The 23,025-nt window shown below is 37.4% G+C and overlaps 1 protein-coding gene across 1 annotated transcript in view; it reads left to right on the top strand.

Annotated features, from left to right (window-relative positions):
• LOC149537136 (kinesin-like protein) overlaps nt 1–23,025 on the top strand; it is a 100,834-nt gene that overhangs the window by 34,345 nt on the left and 43,464 nt on the right. Inside the window, exons 4-5 of the mRNA XM_089807203.1 lie at nt 4,336–4,508; nt 4,669–4,782. Coding sequence (XP_089663329.1) covers nt 4,336–4,508; nt 4,669–4,782 — 287 coding nt within the window. The remainder of the gene's footprint in view (nt 1–4,335; nt 4,509–4,668; nt 4,783–23,025) is intronic.

The following is a 23,025-nucleotide window of genomic DNA, read 5'->3' as shown; positions in this document are numbered from 1 at the left end:
CTCCACTGAGTAGCTGGAATTGTCTTTTTGAGCTTATTTAATTCTTGTAGGAAAACTTTGGGCATTATTAGGGATTAATTAATTAATTATGTAAATTACAAAGTCCTAAGCTTTTTGATATTATTTATATTTAGTTTATTAAAAGCCAAACCTTGGTTATTTTAATAAAGGGAATTTATTTTGTGTCAATGAAATATTTCTAAGTAGGTCACTTTACGAATAGGAATCTGAAATAAAAGGAAAGGAAACTAAGTAATTCTCTCAAAGATAGAGCCAAAAAAAATTCATTCTTGACTTATTTTCTCAAGGATGCTTATTCATATTCCAATTCAAGATGCTTTCGCCAAACACAAATACTTCACATTGGACGTCATGTAGCAGCATGAAGACCAATAAAAGATGATGTAATAGAAGTCATGTCTTGTCAGGCACTTACATTATTTTCATCATGCATTTGTAATTTGTAATTGACAAATTACATGTAATGGAAAAACAAGATGTAATTGCATCTGATAGTATCACGTGCAAAGTTGTAACATCTAATCAGGTTGCAAGTGCATTAGGTATGCAACTTTGAATAGGTCTAAGTTAGTTAGAAGTTTTTTAGAAAATAAGTCAAGGTGATAAGTTTTTTTTTCCTTTTTTTACCACCTTTCCCTCCACTCTTTTCCTATTTAAAGGAGGGAGCTCATGTTGTAAATGATCATCTTTTGGAAAGGTAAGAAAATTCTGTCAGTTTGTATATGCACTCAAAAACTTTGAGCTTAGACATAAATTTGAATTGCTTTCAATAAAAGGGGCAACTTGCTTTTGAACTTTGTGTTGATTCAAGGTGTTATGTGATGACATATATTGATTGTGGATTTTGGAGCTTTGTTCAAGAGGGATTTGAATTGATTTGAATTCACTTGTGCAGGCTTTGAGCTACCTATTTTATTTAGAGCCAATTTGAACTTTTGAAGACTTTGTGCTGCAAGAGGAAATTTTTTTATAGTTGGTAGTGGTTGTAATTACTTAGAATTGAAGGCTTTGGGCTTTAGTTGTAAGTGTTTTTATTAAATTTGAGAATATCCAGTAAGAAACTTTGTGTCTTAGTGGTTATTCCACTTGAATGCTCATTTGAGACAAGCATGGAAGACTTCGGTTTCTTGTATTTGTTTCACAAAAAATAAAAAGTAAATTGCTTCTTCTGGTATTGTTCTTACATCGATTCCAGGGTCGGCAGTGTTATCATAGCAATAAGACGCTTTTTGTTAGTTGAAAAGTTGTAGTTGTATGCAAATCATTCCTGAAAAAGAAGGAATTGATTAAGAGAACCGCCCTGTTTGTGATTTCAGTTAATTTCTTGTTGAAGCCACCTATGGTAAGAAGGGAGCCTCCCCATTTGCTAAGAGGAGAGACGAATCTCATGAGACATTGCCTAAAGTCACAATTTTCTAAGATATGGTATTAGTGACTTACACAAATTTTAGTCAATAGGAGGAACTACATGGAGTAGTCTATTTCTCCAAAATTGATCTTAGCTCGGGCTACCACTAGATCTGTATGAGGGAGCAAGATGTTGGGAAGATAGCTTTCTGTTGCCACTATGGTAACTACTTGTTCTAGGTCATGCCATTTGGGTTGACCAGTGCTCCAACCATTTTCTAATCTTGCATGAACCACATTTTCAACAAGAAACTGTGCAAGTTTTTGCTGGTATTCTCTAACGACATACTTATTTACTGCTAGACATGGGAGGAACATCTGAGATATTTGTATGAAGTATTGGGAATCGTGGAGTCACATCCATTGTTTACAAAAAGGTCCAAATATGAGTTTAGGATGATTGAGATCCTGTACTTGGTTCATGTCATCAGTGCTTGAGGGGTTTAGGTGCACTAGGAAAAGATTTAGCCAATTCTTGATTGGCCTCCACTTGTAACACTTTTGGAGCCGTGTGGATTCTTCGGACTATGCAGCTATTACAAAAGGTTTGTGAAAGAGTTTTCACAACTTGGTAATTTTTTTTCAAGGAACTTAACAATATTTTAATAATAGAAAACTTGGGGAAAAAATTGGCGAACCACCAAACCAAAGACTTAACGAGCAACATAATTTTAACCAGATTTAGGGAGAATGTTGACTTGTTTACAAATTCTAATTTGTCGGAGTTAGCAATAGATGTTTTTTGTGATCACCATCAATTGTATATATGCAAATATATTTAGGAAAACCTATATGTATACAGGTATGTATATATGCATACACACATATATAGAAACAAAATTTGCACAAAATGTACAAAATTAAATGCAACATGGGAAAACGGTGGTAATTGATAATGCCATGTCAAACATGAAATGATGAATGTTAAGATAAATCAATGTGGTTTTTTCATAGTAGCATTACTTAGAATTAGGATTTGTTTGGTAAACTAGGATTATAAATGGAATTCAATAATCATAATTTAATTGCTTTTAAGTGGGGGTTTGGTTGCTGCTGTCTAGAGCAAGACCAAGGGACAACATCACTTGTGAGGTTTGGGTGGCAATGCTCTAGGAATGTTCAAACAGTGGAGCCCTTTCTACAAACGTAATTAGGGGTCTCAACGCCATTGGGACCTGCTCAATGCATTTTATTTTTCATAATCTAATTGCTTTTAACCAAGCTCCAAATCCTTAAAAATTTAGTTTTAGGTATTTTAAAAATATATTTATAATTTATCAATTTTTTTTAATATATTGTGCCAAAATGCAATTTTTTTGAAACCCTTTGTGATCTCCATAGTTTCACTGGAGTGTGGCTTGGTCTTGTCATTTGGCCTAGGTATGACTAAGACATCAATTAAATGTCCTTGTTGGGCTAGACACTAGTTGAATCCAGGCTAGACATATTCTGGGATTGAATTTGTGCTGGCCAATCTTGTAGCATGAGCGTATGGCTGTTTATTCATTGTCTTTTTTTGTGATGATAGTTGCATATGGCTGTAGTAGTTGAACAATTGGTGGGGTGGGCATAGATGTTATTGTAGACTGAAGCAGAGTTTGTCAACATTTTCACAAATGAATCTCTTTTTTTCTGAATGGTTTTATATGCAATAGAAGTTCTTAAAACATGGATATTAAAGCTCCTGTTAAAGGTTGAAGACAAGTTCCAGTGTTTGTACACACTGAACTCTTTGATGTCATAGTTGTAGAAATTTGAGATATTTATTATTTACCTATGGATAATGAAGAGGGACTTGGAAGAGCTAAGGAAAAAATCATGCACCCACAAAGTTGCATCACAGGGGTGAAGCCGTCTTCAAGTCACTGCTATTGACACAATGGTGATTATCTCATGTTCTGTCAACTTTAGGAGAATGATTTTTTCTTGGAAATTTGTGCTGATCATAAAGTTTTCTGGACTTGAATGGTTTGTTAAGCATTCCATTTGATGGGTTGCATATGCCTAGGTTTACATAAGATTGAATTGTACTTACTTTTTTTTATTCGTAGCATAAATTTTAATTTAACATCATGGCTGATAATTGGTATTTTTCAGTGGCGTGAATTTTAAATGTGGAAGGACAATCTGCATAGGATATAAATTGTGTTTTTTTACAGTACTACATATGTTCAAGATATAATTGTTAGATTTGATACCCTAGCAATCTGCCACTGGTATATTCCTCTAGGAATTTAAAAATCTTTTGTATGCATTCTTCTTGAGTCAGGCTGCCTTAACAAACTCACCATTTTGACTGTCAATTGTTTCATTATGTCCCTAATCCATGGTCAATTTTGTTCTGCTAGAAATACCACTCAGAGTATAGCCTAGGCTAGGATTAAATAAATCCACCCTTAAACAGAAATTTTATGTACAAGATGTATCTTTAGTACTTCAAAAGCCCTCCATCTATAGCAGGAAAAACAAGTACTTCATATGTAGTAGTTTCTTCCAGTCGAGTTTGATTTTGACTGCTTGGTATGTGGCTCATGGAAACATATTATTTATTGAACATTCATGTTCCAGTGTGCATTGTGCATTGTTGCACTCTTCAGGCACATGAATATTTAATCACGTTTTCTAATAGTACAATATGTCTAAAGAAAATTCATAGCTTAAATAAGAAAAACAAAATGTTTGATTTGTATTTATTTTTCTTCAATTTCACTAATTATTTGTGACCAAAATATACATATACAAGCTTGATGTACAAAATAAAATTCAAATACGTACCAACTTTATGAACCTAAGATTGTTTTGCCATTTTGTCAAAATAACTTTTTAGGATAGTCATTCAAATTGTAATTTTTATCCTTAGACGGTTGCCATATTTTCTAATGCCTGCAATGCATAACTGCTTTTCAGGTGGCCTTTTGCGGAATGCACAACCTGACTTGATGGAGGCTATACTTCAAGCTGCAAAAGATGGGGAGATCAATAAGTTTAATACCCTGCCTGGAAGTGACAAAGAACCCATGGATAAAAGGGTGGAATTTGATGGAAATGAAAGTGAAGAGGAAGAAGAAATGGATGAAGAGGTTTGAAAAATTCAAAGTCATTTGAAAAGCATGTAATTTATTCTTATTCTATCTCATATCTACTTTGAGTGCTAACCGAAAAAAACAATGCTTATATTCGCTCACAATAATATGCCTTCTTACCAAATATTGATTATTCTAGTATTGGAAATACTTATAGGTGTTAGTGGAATGTGAGGAGACTGCAAAACGGTGGTTTGAAGGTTTGACTTCAGGGGATGCTTCCATTACAAAAGAAGTATATTCAATATATACTATTGATTTTGATCGCAAGGTATTTTTAAAGTTTATTCTTACTGTTTATTTAGGTTTTCCTTTAAAACAAAAAGAAAATATAAAATTTAAGTATACCGCAATTAAATTGGAACATAAGAATAATATAATCTATTATACATAGTTTGCAAACTCTCCGAATACCCCCCGAGTTGCCAAGTACTCTCTCTTTGTTTTGCTTGGCAAGTACCCACAAGTTTAACTCTCGTGTTTTTATAGACACAAAAAACCATGGGTGAGAATGTCCTTTTAGGTAAAACGCTGGTTAAAGTGTGCTTTTCACATGCTGTTTTTGCTATAAAACCATGCATTTTCTCTTTCAAGATGTCAATTTTTTAATTTAATACATTTTGTAATTGAATTTTTCAAAACAAAAATATATTTTCTAAGAGATTTTAATTGGTAGTTCTTTTTGAGTTGCCGAGTTCTTGCCGAGTTTTTGTCGACTTTTCTCTTTGTTGAAATTTTTGGGCTTGCCGAACTCTCCAAGTCCAAGTCTGTAAACTATGATGCTATATACTGTAGTTCAAAAATTGTGATTTGACGTAAACTCAGCTGCTCAAAAATTTGATTTGGAATTAGAATTGCTGAGAAACTCAACAAATAAAAATAAATACATAAATACACAAAACAAACCTAAGTAATGCATACGAAGCATCAACAATGAATATAATGAACACAAATGTCGTTTTTGATTATTGATTTGTAATGAATCAATGATTTCATGTCATATCCTCAAAGGTTGAAAATTTTAGTTTAAAATATTATATTCTTTTAAAACTACAGTCTCAAATTCTTTTGCTCTTTGCTAGCAGTATTTAGCCCCAAAGTAGAAGGTAAATTTAAATCCTCAAGAGTGAATGAATCCTCGAACATGTCATCCTCAAGTGTTGCTACTATTGTTAGCTCTCTTGTCCATAGTTGGCGGACCTTAACTCGCGAAAAACTTGGCAGCCTAAAAAAGTGGTTAAACATTAGAAACACATTGTTTTGGAAAATTCAAAGATAAGATGTATAGAGGAGTCCATAAATATTTTTTTGAATTGATAATATATTACTAAAAGGGAAATACTGAGTACGCTGTTTTAAATTTTCATCTGACACTTGCCATATCTGCTGTTACATATCAAGATTACATGTTTAAACAAAAGATACACTCAGCATCAACTCTATGAGAACTAAGCATATAATGCCGGACATACATATCATAAACTGACCTGCCACTGTTAGCAAATATAAGACGAGTAACATTGTCAGTAATCAGATTTGTCACTTTAGTGTTCTTGACAAAGTGCTTAATGGTAGAGTGACAAACTATATACAACAGTTGGATAGACCATTTCAGCAGCGTGATCTTCCTCTGTGTTTTAGAGAGCGGCAGCTCCCTGGTATGATTTGATTGTTTGATATTCGGAAATATAAAGTTTGCAAAGAAAAGAAAGATATTCTGCTATCCAGGGTTCTTGACAATACACATACAAAAACTATATGTTGAACTTCTGGAAAATTTTGGCATCTGTAAGCACTAAGATCAAGATTAATTATTGTTTTTTGACATCTAGCACCTATAAAAACACTGCAAATAAAGTGCCAAATAGTATTTTGCTGGGAGAATCTTTGATTAACTAATTTGGCAGTGTAGTTTAATTTTGTAGTGGTTGATTGCATTCTTTTGCATGTTTTTGTGTTCAAAGGATGGGGAAATCTCAAATTGAGCTTGTAATTTCACATAATTATGCATTATGGAAGAAAGTAATATGGAATTGTCTCATGGGAAGGGTTATCTTGGTTATCTAAAGGAAATGATTTCTCAAATAACTAATCCTAATGCATTAACAAGGAGGGAAATTGAAAGTGAGAAAACACTTGAATGGATATTGTTGATGTTTTGTAACTTCAATCGGATAAATACCAGGGCTCAAAACTAGTGAAGACATGGACGTGCGCGCGCACACACACACATACACATATACACACACACATAATTATAATTGTCATTATATTATCCCATAATAATGAATAGATATGTCCCATGAAGGGACATGTCTCTTCTTGGCTCATTCTCAATATAAATGCAAGAGATTGCTGCCTTTGGAAAACACAGAAATCATAGTCGGTGCTATTACATTTGCAGTGATCATTCCTCAATACGGTATCAGAGCCAGGCTGCAAATGTAAGAACACTGTGAAAGGCACAATGAATGCCAAGAAGATATTATGACAAATTATGAGAGAAATATATATATATACAAATATGTGAAGGAAAGCAATGCGTATAATTAAGTCTGGGCACAAATGGCTGTATTGTACAGGAATATGAATTCAGCTTTCCCATAGGGGACAAAGACAATCTGTCAACAGTCAGCCCTTACAGTGTACAGTTAAAGAAGGGACCTGACACCGCCTGTGATCATTTGCAGAGATGAGAATAATATAAATATAACAAGCAAAATAACTAGAGTCTGGAATCAGCGAATATAAAACAAGAACATACTATTAAAAATAGTCAGCTGTGAATAAAGAAAATGAACCAGATTTTCACCATTTATTGCATATTGAGATCAATGCTACAATTCACATTGAAATTCAAATCTGCTTGGATCACAATAGGAGCAGTAATAAATCTAGTATCACTATATGATAGAAGTGGTGAGCAGTAGGTTGCTGTGGTGACACATAATCAGAGAATCCCCAGCATGTATTCCATCCTATCTCTGCAATGTAAATATTGTGGCATCAATCATACGTTGTTACTGTGTTATCAGAGGCGAGAATACGTAACATAAATCAGACGAGGGTATTATATGAAATTGAAGAGATATCAGGGATATAAAAAGGCCTCTAAAGGTCATAACCAAAAGCTGCTGCTTCAAAAGTATTCATGATAAGATAGTGGAGTCACATATATGGGGCAATAGCAATGCCAACATCAGTTACATCAGAAATACAACAAAAATAGATAAAGGATACTTGATTGGGATCAAAACAAATACATATTGTTTGAAGCAAGCCAATGGTCAAGGAGAAAACAATCACAAAGATTAGAGGAACGTGTTAATATTTGACCACAAATTTAGATTAATTAGATCGGCAATGCTTACTATCGAACCACTTAATATTCAAAGAAATGCAATTTAGCGTGTTTTTGGAATGTTCTCAAGGATGTTGTGATTCATGTATGATTAGTAATTATCATCTAAAGGATTTGATTAAGGGATATATATGCCTTATGTCGTCTCTTTGTGAAGGGAGTTATTGAAGAAGTTGTCAGAAGGATGCAACATTCAACAAATAGAGATAAGTATTACGCTTGAATAATGTTCATGATTTTTTATTAATTCATGCCATAACATTGGGATAGTAAACCTTGTATACTTCTATCTTTAGTATTTACCTTCAGGATAGTTTTATAAACTATTTGAAATCTCTCTTTGATATGCTTTTAGGATAGAACTCATTTATGGGAAAAGAACTTGATGCCTGCAGTCATGGAACTGAGTTAATAACTGAAAACATTTTTTTGAAGAGGAGGAAATAACATTCAAAGGGAGTTTAACACTTCATCGGAGGCAACCTTGTACGAGGAGGTAAAAAAGTTGATATCAGATTCAAAGGGAGTTTGATTTCATGTTAAATTTTGATGTCATGTGTGTGACTGCATGGTTTTTAATAGGCCTTCCCCCTATGTATATCATGAGGAAGTGACGACTTCCAAATGATTATCACTTGTATTTGTAGAAGTTATTGAAAGGTGAAGATCTTACAATAGCTTAATCTTGTATTATGATGGATATCTTATGATGTCTAAGCAGACCATGATAGATTATATCTTACATGGTGGATTAATTTCCTTAAAGAAACCATGACTATAATGTTCCTATGATAAGTATTATTGAGGATACATGTGCACATCTCTTATGGACGTTTGAGTATTTAGTGAATGTCATGCTACTTGATGTTTAGGAGGTTATTACTCAGAGTACTTGGTGAATATCATGAGACTTGATATTCTAAGGCCATTACTCCTGATATCATGAGATGATATCTAAATGGTGGATATCTTATGATCAAAGATATCCTTAAAACTTGTCAGTCCTGATATTATATTGAGGTAGTAACTAGCCATGTGTTTATCCTCCCTAGCTAAGAGGGAGTGTTGATGTTTTGTAGCTTCAGTCGGATAAATACTATGAGTCAAAACTAGTGAAGATATGTATATACATATTTAGTATATATGAGATGTGTATATATATATATATTATTATTGTGTAAATATTAGAGAAAGAATGACTCGAGATACTATGTATATAGGTATACACACACATAATTATAATTGTCATTTTATTAATCACATAATAATGAATAGACATGTCCCACAAAGGGACATCTCCCTTCTTGGTTCATTCTCAATATAAATGCAAGAGATCGCTGCCTTTGGAAAACATAGAAATCATAGACAGTGCTATTACATTTGCAGTGATCATTCCTCAACAGATATGTTAACTAGTCTATTTTGCTTTGCAATTTCATATTGAGTCATTTAAAACACCTAAGCATGGGAGTCTCATGAATAAAATGTATGGGAAAACTGATTAGATTAGGGGATATAAGATTAGCATTGATATCAAGAGTCTTGATCCAAAAGGTTTTGATCACATCGAATATTAAATCGCCAAAATCAAGCAATTTAGAACAAAGCTAAAAGATTACAATGTTGAAAAAGAGGATATTGATTCTTAATGTGCTATCTAAGCTTGGGCCCGAGGATTTAGCGTTTGTTTCTGGCCTTCATTCCCATTGCCTTTCTATAGCAGCATCATCTGTTGATCCGAAGCTTGAGGATTTTGCAATTCTCCTAACCCAAGAGGAAGAAAAGTTAATTTGCAGGGGTCTAATCAAGTCTTCTAAACACCAAGTAGTGGTGGTGTGATATCCCTAAAATTATGTATACAAAAACAATTGTAAATACGAAAAGGGAAATTAAAAACGTACCTTGTCATGTAAATAATAGCTGCTTAATAATTAGGATCTCATTTGCATTTCATTTTCAGACATCATCCATTGCATTACTCACCTTGATGCACTTACACATACATGAACATTCATATATGTATTAGTACTCATGCATTTAGATAGATACATGCATGCATATTCACACACATACACATGCCTACATACATTCATCACTGCATATATATAGGTACATGTGCATATGCTCATCTCATACATTTACACATGCATATAGCTACATACATGCATTGTTTACCCTTGTGGGGTAACAAAGATTAATTGCATACCGGAATAAAGTACTTAACATAATGTAAAGAGAACACAAGAGTATTATACTCATTGATAGGTTACCATACACAAATGTATTCCATACAACCATGTCTTGATCAAAAGGAATAATGCATACATATAGTGTTCGAGGGGGTGCGAGCAAACCATTGCACCTGTGTAACTCCCTTAGGCAGACCAATTGTCCAACTACCCATTTTCCCAATAACATCATCCCCCCCAAAGAAAAGGTTGTCTCTTGACAACTTACAAAATTGTAGACAACTACTAAGTACTCCAAAAATCATAGACTGAGAGGGAGGAGGGTACGTCTCTGAAGTGTCCAGTATCCTTCGTAGCTCATAGACTTGGTCGGTACAAATGCATAAATCTATGTCCTGGAATTGACCTCCACAACTTTCTTTAGCAAAAGTGCCACCTCCATAGCCTATGCTTCCTTCTATGCATAGGCTGCCTTACTCATCGTCACTTCGGCTCTAGCCTCCTCTAACTCCTTTTAGGCTCTTTCCTTATCCTGTAAGAGCGTTGCTAGCTTTGCTGCCTAATTTGCCTGCTGCTTAGCTAACTGATTGGCTAACTCTTAATACTTTACCTCTATCTCCCTGGACCTCTCAGCTGCCACTCTATTGGCTTTTGCACGTCGTTGAGCACAGTAGGCGCCTTATACGCCTCTACTATCTTTCACGGACAAGCCTCTCCATCATACTGCTGCCTGGTACCAACTTTGGTTTGTGGCCCAGTTTGCCAGCATTGCTGATGTCTCAATTGCCGACCACTCTTGTGTCTCGAAACGAGATCAAAAGTGTTCCAAGCATCTCGTCTAGATGTAGGCTAGAACAATCTGTAACTCCTTCGTTCTAGTTAGTGCATTTTTACCAATTACCTGACCCTTTTCCAACATAACCTCCATAGCCTTAATGTATGCCATTGTTCTCTCAATATCTGAACTGTATTCTATTTTGTCCTCTTCTGCTTGCTCAACATCTACCTCCATTCCTCTTGTCGCTACTATTCCCACATCCGATGCGATTGCATCACCTTGTGCATCCTTAGATTGTGGAATCCCCACATCATGTGGTGCTGCAATCACTAGTATCTAAACTAAGACATCTTCACTTCTTGGGGACTCAATGGAGGGTCCTACTTCTGCAAGGGTAAGTCAGAACTGCTGCCGTAAAACCATGCTAGCATGGTCCATCACCTAGACGTCCACTACCTTTGGTTGTGCCATATGCACCGGTTTGGTCAATAAAGTGGATCAATAGTTTTGTGAGGTTTTCACACCATCGCCCCAAAATTTTTGGGGACCCCCTTTTTTCGGGCAAGCTTTGGCAATTTTCATGGATTTTTTTGGAATTTTTTCAGTTGCCTTAGCAAGTTTGGAGTTGTCTAAAGGTTTTCGATTTGAAAATTTTACACCTTGAATGCCTTCGGGCTAGGAGGGATTTGATTTTGTTTGTTTTTATTTCACTTGGTGCTAAACTTGATTTTTTTGGAACATTTTATCCTTAGGCTAAACAAGTTTCAAAGCAACTTTTTTTTTCGATAGTTAAAATGAATACTTGGCAGGATAAAATTGCAAACTTTTGGACTTAGATGGAATTTTGAAAAGTTGAAATAATTGTATAAGCTTGAACATTTTCAAAATAATTTTTTTAGATTTAGTCATTTTGGAAAATCTTTAAATTTTTTTTGGTGAAAAGGAAAATTTTTGATAGTGAAATTGAAATTGGAGTTTGAATTTTGACTGCTAGGAAAAGGATTTATTTTGTTAAAAAAAATTTGAAAGTGTATTGCAAAATTAAAATTGGATTAAATTGCAAAATTGCAAAATTGCATTAAATTGGTTGAAATTTAGCCTAGAGGATTTTAGAAATATTAAAGGAAATTGGTAATTTGGAATTGAAAATTGATTTTGGCTTGCTTAATTCGATTTTAATGATATTTTAATTGCCAAAACATTATTAAATGAAAATTTTGACATCTCCTAGGCTTACCTTGTTTCTATTTTGCAAATGTTGATCAAAACTAGCAATTAAATGGGCTAATTTCACTATGGGCTAAGTAATTTTAATGTTGCATTTAAATCTAGGCCATTAATTAAGGGGCTAATTTAATTTTGTTTTCCCTCCAGGCAGGTTGGCCCACTTGGAGAGGCAAAAAGTGTGGTATAAGAAGGGCTTCCCCTCTTATTTTCTCATTCCTTTTTCCTCCTCCTCCTTGGGTGTGCGATTTCCTTTTAAGGAAGGCGAATTTCATTTTTGGGCGATTTTTGGGGCAGATTTTTCCTTTTTTTGGCAGCATTTTTCTCCTTGCTTGGGCGAATTTCTGCCTTAGGTCAAAATTTGGAGCAGATATGAATTTTTTCCAGCTTGGATGATTTTTTGAGGTCTGATTTTCTTTCCAAGGGTTGCGATTTTTCCTTCCAAATTTAGGCAATTTTACTTGGTGAAGAGGCTATGTGATCCAAGGTTTGATTTTTGGTAAGTGTGGGCAATTTCAAGGAAGCCAAAATTCTGATTTTTGCTAGGGCATCATATTTGCAAGGAGGATTGAAATTTCTAAGATCTGATCTGAACTGAACTAGAAGAGGGCCTGGTTATTGGTAAAGGTAGATTTAAGGTAAAATTCTATTCATTTTTAGAGGTGAAGATTGGTTTTGAAGGAAGATTCTATTCCTTGTTCTTGCTTGGTTCGTTTCTCTTAAATTTTTTTTGCATTCATCATCCACCACTTCATCATTCCATTGATAGGCTGATGTTGGGAGATATAAGTGTAGATTTCATGATAGGACACTTGGAGAGGTAGAAATAAGCTAGACCACCTTAGGATTAAAGTTGGGAGATATAAATGTAGTCCATCCTAAGGTAACGGAGAGGCAGAAATAAGTGGTAGTCCCACTCCTAGGTTGAAGTTTAGAGATTGATAAGTGTAGAGATAGGACTTGGAGAGGTAGAAATAAGCTAGATTCCATTGATAGAAAGGAGGTTGGAGATTGATAAGTGTAGTCCATATCATTTAGAATGAAGGAGCAGAAATAAGTGTTTAGGATGGTAGATGTTAGTGCAACCAAGAATCCAAAGGGAACGAATACCAAAAAAGACAAGGAAGACATGATGCCTAAGACCACCTTCTTCTCGAAAGTGAGGCGAACTAAAGAAGCGGTGGTTCATCGAAGGACACCTGCTAGGAGGCTCTCATCAAAACGAAAGCAAAAGTTAAGAAGTATGGGAGTTGGTTCATCCAATTTCCGCAGTTCACATATATTAGAGTAGTAGGAAGTATAGTTTGTCCCAAGGGACTTCAAAGGTATCCACCCAACAAGGTAGTTTCGATGGAATTGGCTAGGCAACTTGAGCATTATGAGAAAATGATGAAACTTAAAGGTGAGACAGGGATTACCTTCTCATTTGGAATAGGCAATCATACTTACCCATTGCCTTTGCAGCTGTGGAGAAAGAATTAGAATGGTATCATCTACGATGGTATAGAGCAAGACAAGGATTCGATCCTAATGGTCTTAACAAGGCATCTCATGAAAATACATTCAAACATATTCCTACTATAGAAATTTTTTTGGGCCAATGCATAGGATGATTCACATGTGAGGAAGCTAGCTTTCTCAAGGTTGTTAGTAAGCATGATGAGGCAATCAGATGGAGAGGCCTTGATATTCCCGATCAACTGGAAGATGATGAAAGTGTGCTAAGAGGAGATTATGATACAGTGGATGGAACGAAGTTGAGTCCAGTGGATTAGGACGATCATTAGGATCCTTCCTTAGAAGCAGTTATAAGGATAGTTGATTTACACACTGAGTCATGGTACAATGTTAAGGCAATTACAAAATCAGAAGGTACGCCTTATGAGAAGATGAAATCGGAGGAAGAAGGTCTAGCGGAGTCAGTCAGACAGAAAGGTGAGGGCAGTAGCCAGCAACAAAGAGTAGTTAAGAGGAAGAAAAGATGTTTGGAGGTTGTTGGTTAACAGATTTGTTCTTTCAGATTATCACTCTTTAACACCCAATTCGGAACAATATTTGATCACAAATAGTTGGAAAGTTCCTTGTGAATGTACTAGCTTTCCTTTGAATTGGTAGGTACAGCTCCCTGAAATAAATTTGCAATGAATTTTATTTTCTTCCTAAACTACTTTGGGGTATGTTCTTAACCCGAGAACAGTAGAGGGATAACCGAGCTAGACCTAAATAAAATCCAACTCAGGCAGATAAAAACTTCTCAACACTGGAACAGATTCATGTACCCACACATCTTATGAGTCCGTAAATCTCATCTGCATAATCAACTGATGTTGAACTAAGCAAATTTAAAACCTAAGCTATAACTAATAAATCGGAAATACTAATAGAATCTCTTCGTCGAATGAAACTATAACAATACTTATCACACTCATTAGTTGCCTCGAAACAGGGGTGGAAGCACTGTTCTTCCTTTATTCCCAGTAAAACAGAAAGAGAAACATGAACTAAATACAATACCTACTGGAATAGGAAATAATTGACATAAAATACCATTCAATTGTCTTTGCAACAAAAAGTACTTCACACCAAAAATTTGTCGACCTTTTATTAATCTTTTCGATTCATACATATAGAGTTTTTTGAGATGACCGTTACAATGGAAGTTTAATCGGTTCATCTTCTGAGGGTGACAAATGGCAAGACGCCAGTTTGTCATATTACAAAATTACGAAAGAAAACAAAAAGAGGGCATTATATGAATCATTTAGGCTTCTTCCCCTTTTCTGTTTTTGCTCTATGTGACTTGGTGGCAACCATTATTGGGATCAGTTCCTCATGATTAGGCACGTGTATATTGGTGAATCTCAAAAGCCATTTTGCATGTTCCCTTGCCAACTCTTTTACGCTATTCAACTGATCCGGCAACTCCATCGCAGCCACATGTATCCATCCGCTGAGCGCTTGGAGTTCTTTAGTTCTGTTCTAGCTATTGGACGCCATTGCGGACAAATTATCCAAATAGGTTGAGAAGTTGCTTTTCATCACTTCCACTCTAATGAGGTCTTTTCCTTGACCATTGGTTTGAGAGTCAGTGTGTAGCCCTCTCATCAATTCAAATCCTCTATCTTGGGTCTTTTTTATCTTATCTTTTGTCTCTCTGAGCCCTTTCTTAGCTTCTTGAATCATTTCAAGCTTAAACTGCATACTTTGGAACCATTCAAACAAAGGTTCATTACCTTTTTTTAGAATCTTGGCTTCGACTGCTTCCTTGGCTTTCATCTGCATAATCATCTTTAAGAGGGAGAGACATTCATCACACTTGACTCTTTCTCCGGCTAGAGTGTTACTGTTAGATAATATGTTATCTTTTTCTGTTTCCAATCTGAGGATAACATTTCCAATTTGATCTATGAGAGAAACTCCCTTTGACTTGAGTTTCTCAATCCACTCTTCCGATTTGGCCATAGTGCCTATCTTCCTAGAGTTGGGAAATGAGAGCTTGCACTTCGGTTGCACTAGGAGTTTGAGTCACAGACATTCCAGAAATAGTTGCCAGTGGAGTGACTAGCTGCCTAATGAACTTATTCAACTCTTCTATTTCTGCCTTCATCTTGATCTTGGACAATTTGAGACTCTCTAATTGTCCTTCTATCACTTCATTGCTCGATCTCCACAAGCCAACCTTTGTATCATGTCTGGCTTCCCCAAGGTCTATTGAATGCAAAGTAAAATCCTCAGGAGTCATATCCTCAATTCTCCCTCCTTTGTTTGGCTTTGCTATCTCCATTGTCGGGTGCCCTGTTTCTGAATCTTGTCCAAGTATAGACAAAGTCTTCTGCTTCTTAACCTTTATCAATGCAGTCCCGAAACGAACTGCTAGTGACAGTGTTTTTTGCAAAAACACCCTCATCTTTTCTCTTTCTTTTCCTCTCCAAAGTATCTTCTAGCCAAGAGTCAATTCCTATCACCCAGCTGTTCCGAGTGATTCGATGCTGAACATCTTCTTCTTCACTGGAGTCATGGCCACAGTAGTTGAAGAGAAAGGATTCTCTGAATCCTTGGAGATGAGTTTGGAAGAAGCCTGGCCTTTCTCCATCTCTGAAGTCTTCCTCGTCTCTTCATCCTATTCCGTTGACTCACTGGTGCTACTTTTTCCATCCCCTAAGTCCACTATCTGTATGGGGGAACCACTTGGTCTCAAAAGGGGAGCACTTGCTGATGGCAAGGGGCTATGATGAGGGGATGGGATTGGAGTGGTATGTGGAGAAGGAATAGGCGTAGTGTGAGGAGATGGAACGGGAGTAGTATATGGGGAAGGTACCAGGGAAGGTGCATTGCCCTTTGGTTCTTCTGCTTTCTTCTCTTCAGTGCTAATCTGGGTTCCTATAACTGGCAAGGATCCATCATGACATGTTGGGGCTATAGGAACATTCTTGTCTGGGGGTTGATCACCTCCGCCCACAGGTTGAGTTGATCCTTGGGTGGAAGTTATGGTCACACCCATTGTAACACTCTGAGATGAAGTAGGCGTTGCAGCTGCTGGAGAGGCTTGAGTGGCTGCACCCTTACTCCGACTCTTTCTGGCTGTCCACTCAACCCACTTCCCAGTTCTTTTGATTATCCTTGCCATCATAATATCGAGACTCTCCTCCACGTCCACATATGGCTCAAAACTGATAGGAATTCCTCTTAATTTAGTAAGATATGTATTGCTATACATATTTTGACCATCATCCTCTAATCCCTTTACGTTGAGATCAACACCATAAGTCTTTATTTGTTCCACCGTGAGTCTGGCAAATGCACGATCACGACTCTCCAACTCATCTTTGCAATCTGCCCAATAATCTTCCAGAGTGGTGACATGTCCAATCTGAAGCACCTCCCCTGCATATCCATTTGGGTTGAACATGGGCCTCATAACTTCATATTCCTCCAATTTGTACTTACTCTCGAATGCTTTGAGCATGTTTTTAGCCTCAGACCAAGAATCACAACTGTAAGCCCCAACCTTCATGGGGAACTCGTATCCCTTCTTCCTTAGACTGGCGCTCAGCACGTTCACTTGGATAGCTTGTCTTATGATCTCTATGAGCACAATCATGTCGCTTGGGTATCTAGGCAGCTTCAGAGGAAATCCGTCGAAAGCTGCAAGACGCAAATATGAAAAGGATGAGAATTGAATGAAATAGCTACCAAACTGGTTGATGGCTGCCATCGCTTTTGGGCTAAACCTCCTCTCCGGGCATCCTTGTAGCTCCCTGCAAATTCTCATTATAAAAGAGTCATTAACCTTGACGTATTCTGCATAACTATTCTGTAACTGCAAGCACGGATAAAATTCATAACTTTTTACATCATCAGGAAAATCCTCTATTCTGGGGAGGCCCGACCACAATTGTAAAGAAGCCAACATATAAATTAGGAAAGAGGACATGTAGAAGGTATTGTAGAATTTTGCAGCACTCAAAGCTCTGGATAGATGTTCACTAACCTCATACGCCCAATCAACATAATGTGTGTCTGAACAAATGATTTGCACTAAAAAGAAATATTGTTCTACAAAATTGAGTGCTTCTACCTCACCTATCAATCGATGTAAAAGAACCAGGATGTCCACAATTTCGGGATTAAGATTAGTGCCGAAAAGAGTCTTAGGAACCTTACTCTTAGGTCCTCGTGATTTTTGGAACCAAGACCTCATGATTTCCTTCTGCCATACCATCTTCTTCAAGGAAAACTCGGACATGGCTCCTCCCATGGTCAATTCGGAAAATTCTTCCCATTTTGGAATCTAGAGGCAATTGACTACAGTTTGCGGTCAATTGAGATTAAAACTGTATGATGTAGCAACAAAATTTGTTTAGCATCCGGATTGTAATGGTTAATGCATTCAATGATCAGCTCAGGGGCTTGAATTGCTATTGGAAACTCGACTGCTTCCACTCACCTCTTCCTCGGAGTTTCTCTTCCTCGGAGTTTCTCTGTTATTGGGTGGATTGGCTCCGCCTTCAACCTCCTTTGGAAATCTTGCATGTCGAAGAAGCGGAGTGAAGTATCTGTAACATTCTGCAATGTTGACTTAATCCCACCCAGTCCATCAAAACCAGCGAATCTTGTTGCCATCTTAATTGAGATAGAGACAGACTGCAAATTTTAAAATTGAAAATAGTACAGAGAGTAGGGCCTTGTAACTGTGAGAATTTTGAAATCACTTTACAATTCGACAGCATAACAGTTCAAATAAGAAAGCGGCAGTTAAAAAATTAATTATGTTCATCTCTATATAGAAATCTCAATCCACCCGTTAATCTTCAAGATCCGCGCCACACGAGTGAATTAAAGGATAAACCCATTAGATCATTAATTGCAGGGGTTTCTAATGGATTTTTTCATGTCATTTCACTGTTCCCGTTGGCCCAACAGTTACTTTCCTTTATTATAGACTTTCCCGTTTTTTACCAAGTTGCGGAGAATTAGGAACGGAGTACTCCGTGGGGAAAAATCCGCCCAGCCAGATTTTACTCAAGATTCCTTCTTAAATGTGATCAACTCGCTTCCATTATCTTTTTTAAACATCCTGCAATTGATCTGTGAGCTCAACATGTTTGCAGAAGTGATTTTTCAATGGATGCGGAAAATCGTTTGAAGGGGTTGAAAACTCGCCGTGGAGAAGGCAACTTTTGTTTTTCCGCCCTTGTTCTTATTTTCACTTAGCCTTTTAAGTTAATATGTCTCTAGACTTCGGAAAGTCTCAAAAGAGCTACGAAAATAAAAAAAGGAGACCACTTGCTTTTCTCTCTTACAAACACCTTTGTCGGAAAACTGACTTCTCGGGTCGAAAACCCGCACTGGAGAAGCTGCTTTAGAATTTTCCGCCAGATGCTATTCTGATCATTCTAATGATTTCTGAGTAACTCCCGAGGTAGAAGACTGCAATGTAAGAACAATCCATCCATAAAACGAATCATTTCCTCCTTGTTCTAGCTTGTATTCCTCTTTTGTTGGCCTCTGCGGAAGATCACCTACGTAGTGCGGAAATCCGCCAAGGAGAAGCTGATGCTAGGTTTTCTGCAGACTTCATTTTTTTTGTGTAAACTATAATGAGTCGTGAGCAAGCTCTTTCTTGGAAATGACTTTGTGAAGATCATCATACAAACTAAGAATCTCCATCGAAAAGGATCTTAGACTATCCACAAAACTCATGACAACAAGGGAAACCCACCCAGTTATGTAATGCGGGAGAAGGAAGAAGGTGAAAATTCGATGGAGAGACTTTTCACTTGGGAAAAGAAACTGACTCAGACATACCTAAACCTAATTGAGACACAAGACCATTTTTCACTTTGCATAATGGGTACAGGATGAAAAGTGGGGCAACAAAGGCTGGGAAAAGTAAAGAACATCAGGACCCTCCAACAAAGAAACAGAATGCAACATCGTCAAGGGAGAGCATAATTGGGGCTAGAGGCCAAGAGGATAATACAAGTGGACAAGGGACCACGGTAGAGGTGAGCTCTAATTCAGAATCAAGTGGTTACAGTGTTAGCACCGAGTACTCTGCTCTCTCGAAGAACCAATGGAGATGATGTGACAGTGACTAGTGAAGAAGAAGATAGGCCAATTGATGTTGAGGAAATAAGCTAGGCGCCCGAGGCCATTGTTGATGCTTTGCTAGTCGAATCGAATCTAGATTTGGGGAGATGCACTGCACCACTATGGTTAAGGCAAATGCTTATGCCAAGAGGCGAGGTGGTGACTGCCCGAATAGTTGAAGATAACCAAGGGTTAGTGGAAAAGGGTGATAGCGAGAACCAGAAACAAATTGCAAAAACGATGGCAAAGGTAGTTAGGAGCGACAATGATGGTCACTGAAAGGTTCAGATTGCTATACCAAAGGCTAGCAAGGCAGTGGATGAGATTGTAACTAAGGAGTATGAGATAGTAAAGCATAACTTGGGAAGAATCGCGAATGACATGGAATGTGAGGAGATCCAAGAAGGCATGGTTTCAATTAGAGAAAGATTGAGGAAGGCAAACGAAAGGATTGTAAATTTGGAGGTCAAACAAGTATTGGAGAGAATGCCAACTTATCCAACAGTTGCACCAGGTAGCCCTTCCTCAAGACAGAAGGAGCAACACAGAAGAGATATCAGCGCAGTTGCACGAAGTCAAGGATTGGATCCATGATATGATTCAAGATGGACAAAATTTCTTGCCTTATTTTATCTCGACATTTAGGTCATTGGTGGCTATTAGAGACAAATTCAGAGCATTAGAAGGGGAGTGGAAGGATTTCCTTCTAGTCAAGGACTTGGCCATTCCCAGGCTATAGGCATTTATCGAGCTACTGGAGAGATATTTGGAAAGAGTGAAATTGGTAGATGAAGGTGGAATGAGCACGGTGGATTCTTGGTTTGTTGCCTTGATCATCAGATTAAAGATACTTGAAGAAATACAAAATGAGATTGCAGAGCACAGCCCAAGCGTTGACACTTCCATTTCAACCATGATGAGCGATGTTGGGGCGGCACTTGATTTTGAAGATATCAAAGAGGAGGATGTCAATGAGAGAGAGTTTGGATGAGTTGGGGAAGGTTGCCATCAAGAAGAAACATTTGGGCACCCTTGCCTCCAATTTCTTTATCGGATATGTGAAAGAATATGAGAAGGATCACGAGAAGACACTGCAAGCAGCAAGCAACATGATGAATTCAGCTGAGCTCAAGATGAAGCATACACTTTGCCCTCCCATGAAGGAAGTCAACAACATGGTAGCCAAGTTCATTGCCTTGGCTAAAAAGATGAAAGAAAAGGGTAGAATTATATTAGAAGATCATTTGATGTAAGCCCAAGTGGCAATTTCTTCTTTCTTTTGGGTAGGATAAGTGTCTGATTCTGATTGGCTACTATTTTGGTGCCTTCTCATTGGTTGCCACTTTTCCTTTTTTTCATTGGTCCATTGATGAGGTGGCGTCTTTTTATTGGCCGATGGGGTGGTAACCCTAATTAGGGTTTTTAGGATTCAATCTGGATCGTTGATTTTGTCTCTTAATATTTGTTGTTGGTAGTAATTTTGGCCTCTATATAGGGCCATTTGCTCTCATTTGTAAAGGGTTGAAGAAAATTGTTGCTAAGATAATAACAAAATTGCCTCTCCTTATCATTGTTGTGACTTGCATGGTGATTAAGAACATTTGGTGTTATTGCATGGTTTCTACTTCCAATAGTTAAAGTTAGATTTTTTTGAAATTGTTAAAGTAGATTTTATTTCAAGAAAGTTGTTAAGAGTAAGAGTAGATGGATAGTTGTATGGTGATATTAGTGGATGTTTGATAGGGATCTATAAACTAGGCCACTAGCATCCTAGCGGCTGGTTAGGAAGCCTTGCATGGTAATCTAGTCTTTTTCCCTTGAATCATTGCATCTATGGAGGTAGAGCTGCTGGTAAGCTTTCATCGAATTTGATCCCCGTCCATTTGCTAATCTTTCCATTCATAGGAGTGGAGGTAAAGTAGCAAGTAGTCTGGTAGTTGGAGTTCATTCTTAAAAAGTTAGAAAATTAGAGCATCATTGGTAGATGCACCCTTCATCATCATCACCATCAACATCATTTGGCGCTCATATCCTTTACCAAGCCAGACATCATCACCATCATAACGAGAGTCCGACAATCCTTGAATGAACAATGTAAGGCCGCTTATGTGATTAACAAACAAATCACATTAATATAACTAAGTTAGTATCCACAGGTGTAAGGAACATTGGAGTTTATCTCATGTATTCATGAGTATTTACTTTTCAAGAGAGGGATTGAGTGTTTGATATTCCATATCAAGTATTCAATTGCTATATGTTATGTAGCAGTACAAAACTAACATCAACAAATAGTTACCACAACCTCCGTACCAATCACCTCCAGCCTGAGTTGGGGTTCAAGCGATGTACTCCCTTTAATCTTTGGAATGTCCATAGCCTCATCCTCCAGATGCATATATGTTGCTCCTTCCGTTGGAACTAAATCAACCACAACTTGACTGGCCTGATCCTAAACAATTGGGGCTATAACACCTTGATGTAAGAGTTGATTCTCCTTCTCAAGGACTTCCATTGAGGATGTCACTTTTCTAATTTTTCGTCCCCATCTCTATCTCCCTTATTTTTGTAGGAACTATTTGTGTCATCTCCACTGCTTCGGTCTCGGAAACTAAGGAAACCCTTGCAGTCATCACCGATGGTGGCGTCATATCCATTGGTGCTCTCATATGGCCAAATGGTAAAATAGAAGGCATGGTAGTGGTAGGTACTAAGTGTATTGAAGCCAATAATATAAAAGGTGTGAAAAATGGTCGAGGTGCCGACATCGGCTTCGTCTCGTCGCCCCATCCTTTATTGGAGTGTTCCCCCCTGTGAAGCACTATCACTATTCTTCGTGGTATCCCCCCGTCCGTTGTCTGTGTCGCCATGGGTATCTTACTTTTGTCTCACCCTCTTCTGACCAGCCGTCGTTTTGCCGATATCCAAATGTCGCCAGTAAAATATAAGAGGCTCCCCTAGTGCCAACTTGGCCTTCGATAGTACCTCCAATACATCGGCGGGAATCTGTTGGAGTGCACCTTCCAAGATCAACCCGATGGCATGGTGGGGCATATAGAAAGTATGATGATGTAATGACTTGAACTCGTACATTCTTTTAGCCAACAGGGATGCCCACTCATAAACCAATCCATTCATAATACCATTTGTAAAAACTATTTGTGGCAGAGCAATGATGGAGGCCCAACTTGCTCTAGTACGTCGACTCTTTAGCGCATCGAGGTTACAATGCCACGACCCTTCTCTGATAAACTCGCGTCTCAATCCTTTGCTCCTTGTGCCCTTTACTACGGAGTTGAACTCGATGGGGGTGAGTTCTCGAGCAACCAAGTTGATCCAATGCTCTTTCCGTTCTTGTGAGAGTTTGTG

This window comes from Cupressus sempervirens, chromosome 10 (genome assembly GCF_028749045.1).
Source record: "Cupressus sempervirens isolate cs-2001-9-10 chromosome 10, ASM2874904v1, whole genome shotgun sequence".
Classification (NCBI taxonomy): Eukaryota; Viridiplantae; Streptophyta; class Pinopsida; order Cupressales; family Cupressaceae; genus Cupressus; species Cupressus sempervirens.
Note: the sequence above shows the minus strand (reverse complement) of the source record. Positions and strands in the feature narration are given on the sequence as shown.